This window comes from Urocitellus parryii, chromosome 7 (assembly GCF_045843805.1).
Source record: "Urocitellus parryii isolate mUroPar1 chromosome 7, mUroPar1.hap1, whole genome shotgun sequence".
Classification (NCBI taxonomy): domain Eukaryota; kingdom Metazoa; phylum Chordata; class Mammalia; order Rodentia; family Sciuridae; genus Urocitellus; species Urocitellus parryii.
The window spans coordinates 80,971,319-80,984,847 of record NC_135537.1 but is presented as its reverse complement, the minus strand read 5'-3'; the positions used below and the strand labels follow the sequence as shown (position 1 = coordinate 80,984,847).

The following is a 13,529-nucleotide window of genomic DNA, read 5'->3' as shown; positions in this document are numbered from 1 at the left end:
TCATCAAAAATGCATAAGGGTACTAGTTTTTCTATTTCCTCACCAGCACTTCTCTTTTTGATGCTAGCCATTCCAGTGAGTGTGAAGTGGTACCTCATTGTATTTTTGATTTGCACTTCCCTAATAACTAATGATGTTGAGTATCTTTTCATGTGTTTTTTGTCCACTTGCATATCTTTTTGTTGAAATGTCTATTCAAATCACTTGACTTTTTTTTTTTTTAAAGAGAGAGTGAGAGAGGAGAGAGAGAGAGAGAGAGAGAATTTTAATATTTATTTTTTAGTTTTTGGCGGACACAACATCTTTGTTTGTATGTGGTGCTGAGGATCGAACCAGGGCCGCATGCATGCCAGGCAAGCGCGCTACCGCTTGAGCCACATCCCCAGCCCACTTGACTATTTTTTAATTGGGTTGTTTGACTTCCTGCTCAGTTGTGCAATGTTACTTATGTATGCTGAATTCCAGACACTTAACAGATACATAATCTGCAAATATTTTCTCACATTAAATGTATTATCTTCACTTTCTTGAAAATGTTTTAGTTTGGTTTTTCTTCTTCTGGTACTGGGGATTGAACCCACGGGCACTGAACACTAATCTACATCCTGAGCCCTTTTTATTTTGAGACAGAGTCTTGCTAAATGGCTTAGGGCATGTCTAAGTTGCCTAGGTTGGCCTCAAAACTTGTGATCCTCCTGTGTCTGCCTCCCAAGTCATTGGGATTACAGAATGCACCATGAGACACCTGTTCCCCATCCCTATTGCATTTTAAGATAGAGTCTTGTGAAATTGCTGAGACTGGCAATTGCTGTGATCCTCCTGCCTCAGCCTCCCAAGCTGCTGGGATTACAGTTGTGTGCAGCAGTACTCAGCTTTGTTTGCTTTCCAAATAACAGTAAACATTTTGAGATGATTAACAGAAATGTAATAAACTTCAGCAATTTCTGGACAGTTTTAATTAAGTGTTTCTTGGCTTGCTTGCTTGTTTTTTGTGAAGTGAGGATAGAACATACCTACATTCATTCATTCATTTATTTTTGCAGGAGTAGGGACAGAACCCAGGGCCTCATAAATGGTACACATGAGCTTTACCATTGAGCTACAATTTAATTTCTTATAAGAAAAAAAACTATAATAACTATTAGCAATTATTTTTAAGCTTCAGATTTTAAAGAAACATTAAGAAAAGAGATAACATTGGAAACTCTCACGTCACCAGAGAGGAACATAGGATGGATACCCACCTGCTTCCGTGCACTTTCTATCATTTTCATTTTCATGGAAAACCTGCAGTTCTTGATTAGGAAACCAACACTTTCCTCGGGCTTGCTCACTTCCCTCTTGTCACTGGAATACTCATCTTCATCCACACTCATACTGGTATCATCTGATACAGGAATCAGTTTCTCCTCTATTTTGCTGAGAAAGAAACATCTACACAAAACAAAGAAGATTGAGACTTGAAGTCAGAGACTTGTGACAGGAATATTTGACCTTCAGGACTGGAAAGCACTCACAGAAGAAAATTCTACTGGTATTACAGTCTTGTTCACATGAAGACTGTAAATGTACACTCGAGGGACTAGATGTACATTTCATTTTAATCCACCAAGTCTTGAAAGATCTCCAATGATATTTCAATAGAATTTTCCAGATATCACTTAGTGCTCTGTTTCCACAAAATAAGGCATTTAAACTCATAATTTTCTCTCTAAATGAATGGGTAATATACCTTATGATAGCTCAGGAGCTATTCCCCCCCCCCTTGTGTCTTCAATCTAAGGTTCTACACTCAAAGGCAAAATTATAAGGGAAAAAACAGGTTATGATTAATCACTACAACTTTAAAAGATAATCCTGGGTTGATACCATGTATAAATAAAAACAATCATACTTCTATCTTACATATGACTTTGTTTAATGACTCAATTTTTATTAATATTAGCAACACTAACAAAGCGCCTTAAGATACAAATTTCATTCCTGATCCATAATCAAACAACTTTCTGCTGTTCATCCAGGTACCAGGCTTCATACTTCACATGTATCTGTTCTTGTTCTCACCATAGTGCTCTGTGTTCCTAGACCCCAAAATAACACACACTGCCCTCTCCCCCCCCCCAGGAGATGCTACTGTTTTATAAAACAAACAAGTAAAAAGTGATACAAAATGGGTATCTGACAAATATTTGAAGAAATAATGAATTAATGAATGAATACATAAATGTTACCTATCAATAGGAATAAAGTGGGCTGAGACCACCGAAGGAGGCAGACAGGTGGTAAAGAAGGTGGCTGCATGTTCACAGGTGAGGTAGATTCTTGACTGTGAAGAATGCACCTGATTTTAGGTTGCAGATTTGGCAGAGAGTCCCAGACAGAGAAAAAAAATTAAACAAAGGCAGAGCAGAGCTATACTAAGTGGCATGTTTTTATATCAACTCAGGAAGAATGGTATCTAGAAGAGAACCAATTTTTTAAAAGCAATGAAATCTGGCTCTTTTATTTACTCTTTTTTAAAAGATGCTGGCTGTATGTACAGGGAATCAAAAGTGGAAGAAGGTTCTGCCATTGGGATGAGTTTCCTGCTGCTTCTTTTTTTTTCTGGTTTTCCAATGTAGGGAACCTCTTGTGTTGTGGAGTGGTATAGCAGCTCATGTGAGAGTGCAGGGATTCTTAAGGAAACTCTGTGCACAGAGAAACCTGGAAAAGAGCCCAGGCAGACCAAAGAGTGCAGGGGGGATCCTGGAGGGAAGAAGATAGAGAAGGGACTTTTAATTGTGTACATGAACCCACACAGGTCTCAGCCTACCCCTGAGGTATGCACATGCAGGATGACTCAAAACATTATAGAGAAAGTTTAAAGAGGACTGAGATTTGAACCAAGATAGAGCCTACTATCCAAATGGAATTGGGTTGATTACCTGCCACAGATTTATACAAGAAGCCAGAGTCTACACATGAGAATATTCATGATTTCTAAGACATAATCCAAAATTAATTGATAAAAAGGACAGGAAACTGTATTGACTTTCAGTGGAAAAGATAGTCAACAGATGTCAACCCCTAAATGATCATATAAGAACCATAAAGCAGCTGTTTTTGATATGCTCCAAGGTTAAAAAAAACAAAACAAACCCCACATGAAATTTTTTAAAAAGTGGGTATCTCAGCAGAGAAAGAAAAAACATAAAGAAAATCAAATTAAAATTTAAAAATTAAATTATAAAATGCCTGAAATAAAATATTCACAAATAGACTTAACTAAGGAATGAAAAAGAGGAAAGCAACAGCACATTTGAAGATGGTTCAATAGAAATGATGTAATCTGAAGACAACTGAATAAAAATGCAAAGAGACCAGGGTACTTAAGAATAGTACCAAAGTGCCTGATATTCAGTATAGGTGGAATCCCACAAAGAAAGAAAAATTGGGGCAAAAGATACTTTAAGAAACCATGACAGAAAATTCCCCAAATTTGCTGATATGAACATATAGATTCAAGAACCTCAGTAAATTGAAGTAGAATAAAATCAAAGAATACCACATCTAAAAACATAATCAACCTGCTGATAACCAATTCTTAAAAAAAAAAAAATCTTGAAAGCAGCCAGAAAAGCAGGTCACATCACATCAGAGGAAGGATCGTTTTAATAACGTTGACTATGTCTTCAGAAACATGGACACCAATGACTGCTGAAGAGAGAGTGAACCCACTCAAATGGACATCCAGAGAAAACGTTCTCCAGGAATGACAGTGAAATAAACAAAGGAAAACTAAGAGAATTTATCAAAGATCAAATTTCAAGCTGAAGGAAAATGATACTAGAGGAAAATCTGGATCCTTATGAACAAAGGATGAGCATCAGAAATGGTAAGTATAGTTATGGTTTGGATGTGAGGTGTCCCCCAAAAGCTCAAGTGAGATAATGCAAGAAGGTTCAGAGAAGGAATGATTGGGTTGTGAGAGTCTTAACCCAATCAGTGAATTAACCCCCCTGATAGAAATTAACTGAGTGGTATCTGAAGTAGTAAGGTATTGCTGGAGGAGGTGGGAATTGGGGCATGGCTTGGGGGTATATATATTTCTATCTGGTGCACCTCTCTTTCTGATTATCATGTGAGCTGCTTCCTTCAGCCACATTCTTCTGCCATCATGTTCTGCCTCATCTTGAGCACTGAGGAATGGAGCTGGCCTTCTATTGACTAAACCTCTAAAACTGTGAGCCCTCAAATAAACTTTTCCTCCTCTACAATTGCTCTGGTTAGGTCTTTTAGAAACAGCAGTGATAAAGTTGACCAAAACAAGTATAAAAACACTTTTTCCTCTTTTTATTTTATTTTGAGATAGGGTCTTCCTAAGATGCTAAAACTGGCCTCAAATTTAGATACTATTCCTGGCTTCAACCCCCCAAGTCAGTGGGATTACAGGTATAATTACCACCATGCCCAGCGTGCCTCATATATTCTTTAAAACATGCATGACTGTTTTAAGCAAAAATATGTTATTTTGGCAAGGCTTAAGCAACTCGGGAGAAATGTGGCTCAGTGATTAAGTGCCCCTGGTTCAATCCCTGGTACTTGCCTCCCCCCCAAAAAAAATCTGGTGGCATTTTCATTATATATATATATATATATATATACATACACACACACACACACAAACACATACACACACACATATGCATATATATATAAAGCACACACATCAATATATTATTTTGTAATGCTAAAAGAGGTATTTTATCAGGAAGATGAAAGTGTATGCGCCTAGTAACAGAATTTAAAGTACAAAAAGTAAAAACAGAATTAAAGGGAGAAACAGAATTCCATAATCATAATAGATTCTGACATCTGTATTTCAGTAACTGATAAAACTAGCAAAAAAATCAACTGTTTATATTGACATGACAGTTTGATATTATGGAAAGATATCAATCAATCAAACAAGGAATAGAAAAGAACATCCAATTTCAGACCCATGCATATATGATCAACTGATTTTCAAAAAAAAAGGTGCCAAGGCAATTCAATTATGGAGAAAAAAAAAAAAGACTTTTGAACAAAAGGGGGAAAAAACCTAGTTATCAAAATGAAAAGAATTAACTAACATCCCTACCTTACACCATCTACAAAAATTAACTTCCAATTGATTTTAGCCCTAAATGCAAACACAGAAACCATAACATTTCTAGAAGAAAATAGGAGAAAAGCTGTGTAAGATAATCTTGGAGTATCAGCTTGATGGGGCTTCTGTGGGCCAAATCTGGGACAATTTGAACATGAAATATAAGGACAATAATGGGCTGTATCCCATTAAATAAAACTAGAACCATGAGCATATATTGATAAATTTTGAAAAATATCAAAAGTATTTCTTTTTAAAAATGAATAAACAAATGGGGAGAAGGAAAAGCTTTGTCTTACAATAAGATATAAACTGACAGTCAGGGAATAAGTGATGAACTCAGAAATCATTTCACAACCATCAACTGAATGAGCCAAAGGTCATCTGCAGACATGAAACAAAGAGGGGTTAAGTCTCAGAGGAGACAGGACATAACACATCTCCAAGCATCTCCCACATTAGTTTCTGACTGGTTGCAAAGAAAAATAAATGGCATTAAACAGACAAAATAAATGTTGTCTGTAAAGATTAATCAAAATGACTGTTACCAGAAAAAGGCAGATGGATACTGTGTGCCCCCACATGGGATGTGACAGCCTAAGAAGAAGTGAAGTGTGTTCTGGCCAGGGATAGATCACTCAAATCTCATCATGAGAAAGCATAAAACAAACATTCCTCCAAAGTGTCAGTGTCATGAAAGACAAAAGCAAGGATGAGGAACTGTTTCAGATTAAAGGAGAGTAAAAAGACACGACTAAATGCAGTCCATGACTGGATTCTGTCCTTAAAAGGGTAGAAAATGCTTCAGAGGACGTTAATGGGACAAAACTGAAATCGAGCTGTAGATTAAAAATGAAAGCAATGAAGTTCATTACTGTACTTAAAAGAATACTCTTAAGAAATACACGCTGATAGAAAGAGATAAGAGGACTTGATGTGTGTAACTTACATGCAAATGGTTCAGAAAATAAATAAATATGTATGAATAGAAGAAAAATAAAAAGTTAACATTAAAAAATGTCAAAGTTTTTTCTTTTTTAAATTGTTCAATCTGTGAAAAAGGTACACAGGAGAGTTCTGCTTTTCTTGCAACTTTGCACAAATAAAAACTTGTCACAGGGCTGGGGATGTGGCTCAAGCGGTAGCGCGCTCGCCTGGCATGCGTGCGGCCTGGATTCGATCCTCAGCACCACATACCAACAAAGATGTTGTGTCCGCCGAGAACTAAAAAATAAATATTAAAAATTCTCTCTCTCTCTCTCCTCTCTCACTCTCTCTTTTTTTAAAAAAAAAAACTTGTCACACAAAAAGAGTAGTAGTAATAGTAGAGGAAATAATGGAAGGACACAACAGCTGGGGTCAGAGTCCTTGAGTCCTATTTCCTATGGAATGGCACAAATAATCTTTTTTTTTTTTTTTTTTTTTTTTAGAGAGAGAGAGAGAGAGAGAGAGAGAGAGAGAGAGAGAGAATTTCAATATTTATTTTTCAGTTTTTTTGGCGGATACAACATCTTTGTTGGTATGTGGTGCTGAGGATCGAACCCGGGCCGCACGCATGCCAGGCGAGCGCGCTACCGCTTGAGCCACATCCCCAGCCCCTGGGACAAATAATCTATAACCTCTCTGCCTCTATTCCCTTCTCCCTGAGTACACTACCTTCCAGGTCCTTCAGGGTTGATAAGGGTAAATGAGGACATGTAAGTTCAGACCTGGGAAAGTGAATACAATTATATCAGTGAGTGGGAAAGTAGGAGGTAGGAGTGTCAAAAAAAAAAAACCCATGGTTTAATAACAGAACAATAAAACATCAGTGCCCAGCAGCCTTCTTTGCTATTACTCCACTATCTAAAAGTCAGTCATGAGAGAACAGCAGATGCAGGGCCGCCCTCACCGCCCCCATCTTCTCTCCCTGCCAGAGCATATTCATCATCAACCAGCAGCACCCCAATGCCTACACAGAGAGTGGGAAGCAATCCCCTAACAGAGGCAAGTGGGGACAAAGGACACACTACAGGCCTGGTAAACTTAGAACAATTTGTGAAGGCATGATGAAAGAGAGCTACTCTAGGCTCAAGCCCCATATTTTTCTAAGTACAATTGAGAAGAACCATTCTGGAAATTCTGGAAAAGAACCCACATTTGGGCTGGGGTTGTGGCTCAGCAGTAGAGCACTTGTCTAGCACATGAGAGGCCCTGCGTTTGATCCTCCGCACCACATAAAAATAAATAAATAAAATAAAGGTATTTGTGTCCAACTACAACTAAAAGATAAATGTTTAAACAAAAAAACAAACCCACATTTGACTCCAAAGAATACCTTACCGATTTGTGATGATGTCATCCCAGATGTTCATGGGGTCCATTTTAGCATCTGGATATCTGTTTGTCCAGGTTTTTAGAAGTCTCTGAAGGGGGACCTGAGATGATAAATTATCTAAAAATAATATTAGAAGATGATTATACCCACAGTTCAATGACAAGACCAATTGACAGAGTGGTGTCATCCATCGTTGGTAAATAGAAAATTCAAATTTCATGTTCAAATTTTAAAAAGGAACTTATCTTTTTTCATAAAAGGAACAAGTCATTCTACTAAATCTAATACATTTTGACACTAAAACTCAATTACTTTCAAGATACAGAAAAAAGACAGAAATAAACATATATAAAATATTTTTATATTTACTACAGGGCCACTATCTGCAATTCCAAAATCTAAAAAGCACTAAAATCTGAAAAGGTTTTCATAGGCTTGTAGTAAATTTTCATGAAGGCAAAATTGATCTAAATTGGCACAAAGATATTTACATATTTTCTTTATATCATTAATAGGATTATTTACAATGTAGTCTGGAGACTCATCACTGTTCTTAATTAGGGAATACTGCCCTAGCCCTGGAAAATTTGTAGGGAACATTTCTCATATTTAAAACAACCTAGCTTTGACAGTCTCAGAAAAGAAATTCATAATAATCCTCATAAAATTGAAATTTCACATTGTTAATTTTTTGTTTAGAACTTTAGTTTTCTCTTTCTGTGACTGGAAAGCAATGGTTAGGAATATGAGCTTAATTTACATGGTCCTGGGTTCTTCACTTTCATTTATTACTGTATATAAGCCGTTTAAATTCTCTAGGGCTCTACAAAACAAGGAAAAAATATCTATACATCCTAAACAGGTTATAAAAACAACCTTAAGATAATACAGATAAAGAGATTAATTTAGTTCTTAGGCAGTAGAAAACAATAAATATCTGTACCTGAAAAATATTTCTCCAAATTTAAATGGAACAAGGTAGACAGATATAAAAAACAATTTTTGTTAGTACCCTCAAACACTTTTCATAATTATTTTTAATAATTTAAAAAACAAAAAATAAACATTTATAACTAAAATATATCACCTTTGAAAACACGTACTCTCACAGGCACTGGGATAAAATCCATTCTTAGCAGGACGTAGGCCTTCATGACTGGTCAATTTCCCATCCATTCCCTCTCGCCCTGGGGCTGATCTTCCTTTGACCATTCAGGAAACTCCTCTATCTACACTCCACTTGAACCTCTCCTCCAAGAGCTTCCTACCAGGCTAGGCCCCACCACTTGGGTCCACACCTACTTATCCTTGGAATCATCCTTGGCTTTCCAACCCCAGTGCATAGAATAATGCTTGACTGTTTAAAAATACTTACCTCACCTCAAAATGTGTACATGTAGAACAAACTCCAACCAATGTAGTAAGAAACATGTACTTCTACTAAGAAAAACAAAACCACAACAAACTCTTCCATAATTAGAAAAAGGAAAAAAAGGCTAAAAAAATTACCTTGTTTAGATATAAAACTGATGAACTCCTGGATTTCTGTTAAAGCTTGTACAGACTGTAACTTGGTGAGTCTACTTCTGTGTAAGAGGACATCAATACTAGAATAATTCTAGGGAAAAAAAAGGCATTTACCATTGTCATACATGAGTTTATCACTTACAACTTCTAATACAGTCCTCTGAAATGTGAAATATAGAAACTGTCCTATAAATACACTAGTCACCCAGTGTGTCCCAGAGTGTTTAACAATGAGGTCAGACACAATTAACAAATGGTTTAATTTTTTTTCTATTGCAATTTAGGTTTTTAATCACATTTTGATTAAACAAAACCAATAAAATCAATATAACCAGGCTGTCTATATTTTTACCAGTTGTTTTTGCTTTTTCTTTTTCGTGTTAAGAACACTGAACACATGCTCTACCATGGAGCTATACCCCCAGCCAAATAAATTTTTTTTGTTTAATTTTTTTTTAATCTTTTTATCCCCTAGTGCTGGGAAATTGAACCTAGGACCTCACATGTGCTAAATGTTGTTGAAAGACTCTGTTATAAGTAGACAACTGTCTCACAAATGAAATAGTTCACAACTGTGAGTTGTGAAAAAGTCTCAGAAACACAAGAAGGAAGAAGTAGCAGTAGAAAATGAACAAAGTAACCAAACTCCCACAGTTACTCCACCAAGAAAAGTCTACCTTGAAAGTTCTTTAACGTTGTGAGAAAGATAAAAACTAAGGAAAAAACAATAAGTGGAACTTTCTTAAAAATGGGGAAAAAGGAGGCTGGGGTTGTGGCTCAGCGGTAGGCTCGTGCGAGGCCCTGGGTTCGATCCTCGGTGCCACATATAAAATTAAAAAATAAAAATAAATGGGAAAAAATATTTAAAAAGATATTAAGTCAAAGGACAAATGGAGAACACTATAAGAAACTGAAGACTAGAAAGATGAAGGAACTGGGCGGTATACATTATAAAAGAATTTTGGTCATTTTTTATGAGTTTATTAACTTTTGAAACTATTATACAAATGGCATAGTTCAGATAGATATATTTATATTACCTGCATAAAAATCTGAATGCCGTTTTCAACATAATATTTGGCCCTATCAAAATCATCTTGCAAGATGTAAAGGAGACTCAGTTCCTGACTGTACTGCAGCTCGATGAAAGCTTGCTGCAGTTCCTGGTGCATGGCCTCATCCATGAATGTCAGCAGGGACTGGTTGCCCTCACCTCGAAGCAGGAGCTTCAGCTTGCTGCGGATCATGTATGGTAGAAACATCTCCTGAGGGGCATAAGAATCTATTTGTAACTGCAGAAAGCCATTTTGAATATGTCTGTCATTTCTGTAAAATTTTTAGCAGTGATTTTATGGGTCAAGATTCAAAGTGATGATGTGTGATGTCCAAATCTAAAACTAAGAACAAGTTCACCTAAAATGCCTTGTTTTGTAACCATGCAATATATAGCAACATCCTCTACAGAAAATGGCATCTACTTTTAACTGGAAGACAATCTTACGGTTCACACACATCAAGTAACATACAGTACCATAAAAGCAGTGATGGTGCAAGAGTGACCACAGGCCGCCTCCTCTGTGTGGCCAGTGATGCAGAACACAGAGACAAGAGGAAACATTCTCCCATGTGAGGATACCAAAGATGCTGATATTTATCTTAAAATATATCCCATTTATTGGAAAAGGTTTAGCTAAAGTGATGTGAGATTTAACAACAGTATGGAGTTTGTCAGGGGAGTCAAGTCATATAAATGTCCAAATGCTCCACAACTACTACCCTGTTCAGGAAAATTTCTAAACAATCTTATTAACTATAAAACACCTGGTCATCTAAAATATTTATTTCACCAATCCAAAAATAATTATACCCAACCTGATAAAGTGGTTCACTCCACATTTTGCTTAGATCACTGTCTACACAGACAGTAGAACAGTACTCAAGTGATTTCCACTCAGAGAGATGGCTGTAACAGTCCAGGGAGGCCAGTTCCCAGAAGTCCTTCTCAGCCTCCGTGGGCTCACCGTCCTCCCACTCTTGTCTATTGAGAGCCTAGCAGGAAAATGGTAACAGATTATTTTACAAAGCAGGAAAAAAAAAAAGAAAGAAACATGTTAAAAAGGAGGTACTATTAACATTCACACTGAATACAACCATTTTCAGATTTATGGCAAAGTGAGAAAAAGGGAGAATATTCAGAGTAACAGTGAATGGAAAAATAAATTTTAAAAAGCTATCTTATAGTAATAAATGAATATAAAAGCCCTAATCAAGAAGGATTCATTTCTCTGAGAAAGCTAAGAGTGAAACCAATTAGTAAGAAATGAAGACTTTTAATGATCCACAATTTGAATTAAATCAGGACTGTGGGTTATTTACCATTTAAGTCCTTAGATTCAAAATAAAGGACATTTGCAGAAATTACGGAGGACTTTAAAACCTGGAACATGCCTGTAATCAGGTACTCAGGAGGCTGAGGCGGGAGGATCAGCCTGGGAAACTTAGCAAGACTCTGTCTCAAAATAAAAAATAAAAGGGGCTAGGGATGCAGTTCAGTGATAAAGCACCATTGCGTACAATACCCAGTCTACAAACAAAAACAAAAACAACCTCAGACCACAGATCCTGAACTTAGTATCTGTATTTGAATAACCACTGGGAATTCAAAACGTAAATCACTGTCCCAAATTCTTCTTCACTCCTTTGTAACATTTTTTTACTTTCTGAAGAAAAACAATTCCCAAGTAGGAATTGTAAAATCATATCAGATACAGAAACAACATTGTACAGTTTAGGGATATAGTTCAATTCTAAAGTTACCCTGGGTTCAATCCCCAGTACCATCAAAAAGAGATACAATAATTTTTATTTCATATGTGGTTATTACGAAACCATACTTGGTTAGTATTCTAAAACCTAAAGAATAAAGGTAAAGCTAATAGATTTTTCACACAGAGAACAAAAGTGTTAATGCAACTGATATAAAGGCTAGAGATTGATTTTACCTCATTATACTGTTTAGCAGCTTCAGAATAATCATTTCTGGCTTCTGCTAATAATGCATTCTGAGTGACTTGCTTTGTTCCTATCTCACTGCTAAAAATAGCCCGGAGGACATCATATTCTCCAATTGATCGATATAGTCTATAAAACAAACCAAAACACATCCAAATCGGTGAACACCTCAATATTTTAAAAGTTCTTCATACTATGAAGTGATAGTAAAGCAAGATGCCATACATTAAAGAAAACATAAAACTTTAATAGAAAATTTTAAGTTTTGAAGGTGCCCTTAGGTTTTACTACTTTAATTATACAGTAGGCAAAGTAATTCTAATAAGCATTTAAAAGGAAGTCCAAAAATATCACAAGTCCACAATGTATGAACTGTTTCATTAAATAAATTTTGATGAGTGACATATTTGGAGTTCTTGTCTAGTCCTAAAAATCTCAGAAACAAATAAACAATAATGTTCCTCCTACCAATGGGATATTTTAATCTATGTTTTATGAACCATCTCAATTCCAAAAACAGGTACTTCATCATAGTCATAATATTTACTAGAGCATTCATTCAACTCTTCACCTTAACGAAAGTCTGACTCTATTTTGTCAAACAAGCCTCTTCTCTTTATGAAATTCTCAAGTTGGTGTTAAGTTTGTTTCCTTCCTTCCAGAAATTTCTTCAAGTCTCAACCAAAATGTCATCCCTAGCTTGATCAGCTGGCCAAGGACAACTTCCTCATTGGTTCTCCTGCCTTTTGATTCCCTTCTGGTATTAAATATTTTGCATTTCCATCAAAAGAGCCCTGCAGAATTTATGAACCAATGATTCCAAATTTAAATTTAAAAATTAAATAGACATGACTCTCTTATTGCCTTGATCCTAGAGGGTCAAAAGCAACAAATCAGACAGGAGTGGACAGATGGGTGGGAGAATAGAACTTACAGTCAGGAATTGAGGAGAAGAGGAGAGCAACAGAGATCCATATGTACATCCTACCCTGGTTTATAGGTGTCTGCTTTATGTTCGCTAGAATATGGTCAAAATGAGAACCATGACAGCAAGAGAGGATTAAATTATGTTCATTATACTCTGTCTGCAAAAAATGTAAAAATACTACACATAAAAGAATGAGGAAGTATTTAATAAAGTTAGAAACAAATGTGTAAAGTTTAAGTCCATAAAAATTCTATGCTCCATTTACCCAGCAAATACACATTATGAGCTTTTTGCTCCTTGAAGATACTAAATATTAAAGATGTCACTTACTGTTCACTCATACTTCTGAAGCAATGGATAAAACAGCTACGGGGTAAAATCACATTAGCCCGAGGCTCTGAATTGCCCTGCACTGGATCCTTCCCCTTTCTGTACTCACCATGTCCTCCGACTTCATGTTATAGTGAGTTACATAGAAAAGTGTTTACATACACATCCTCTGGGATCCTTAGTTTTTTGAGTCTGTGATCAATGTCTAATCCATTGCACAGTCTCTTAAGTTCCTGGCACAGTGCCTTACACAGTGATGGTGCTCAATTAAGATAAGAAGTGACTAT

The 13,529-nt window shown here is 36.2% G+C and overlaps 1 protein-coding gene across 1 annotated transcript in view; it reads right to left on the bottom strand.

Moving 5' to 3' along the window:
• The window catches only part of Prkdc (protein kinase, DNA-activated, catalytic subunit), a 169,529-nt gene that overhangs the window by 30,020 nt on the left and 125,980 nt on the right, over nucleotides 1–13,529 (bottom strand). Inside the window, exons 64-69 of the mRNA XM_077800450.1 lie at nucleotides 11,975–12,113; nucleotides 10,845–11,021; nucleotides 10,013–10,237; nucleotides 8,955–9,063; nucleotides 7,451–7,562; nucleotides 1,245–1,434 (exon numbers count right to left, since the gene is read on the bottom strand). Coding sequence (XP_077656576.1) covers nucleotides 1,245–1,434; nucleotides 7,451–7,562; nucleotides 8,955–9,063; nucleotides 10,013–10,237; nucleotides 10,845–11,021; nucleotides 11,975–12,113 — 952 coding nt within the window. The remainder of the gene's footprint in view (nucleotides 1–1,244; nucleotides 1,435–7,450; nucleotides 7,563–8,954; nucleotides 9,064–10,012; nucleotides 10,238–10,844; nucleotides 11,022–11,974; nucleotides 12,114–13,529) is intronic.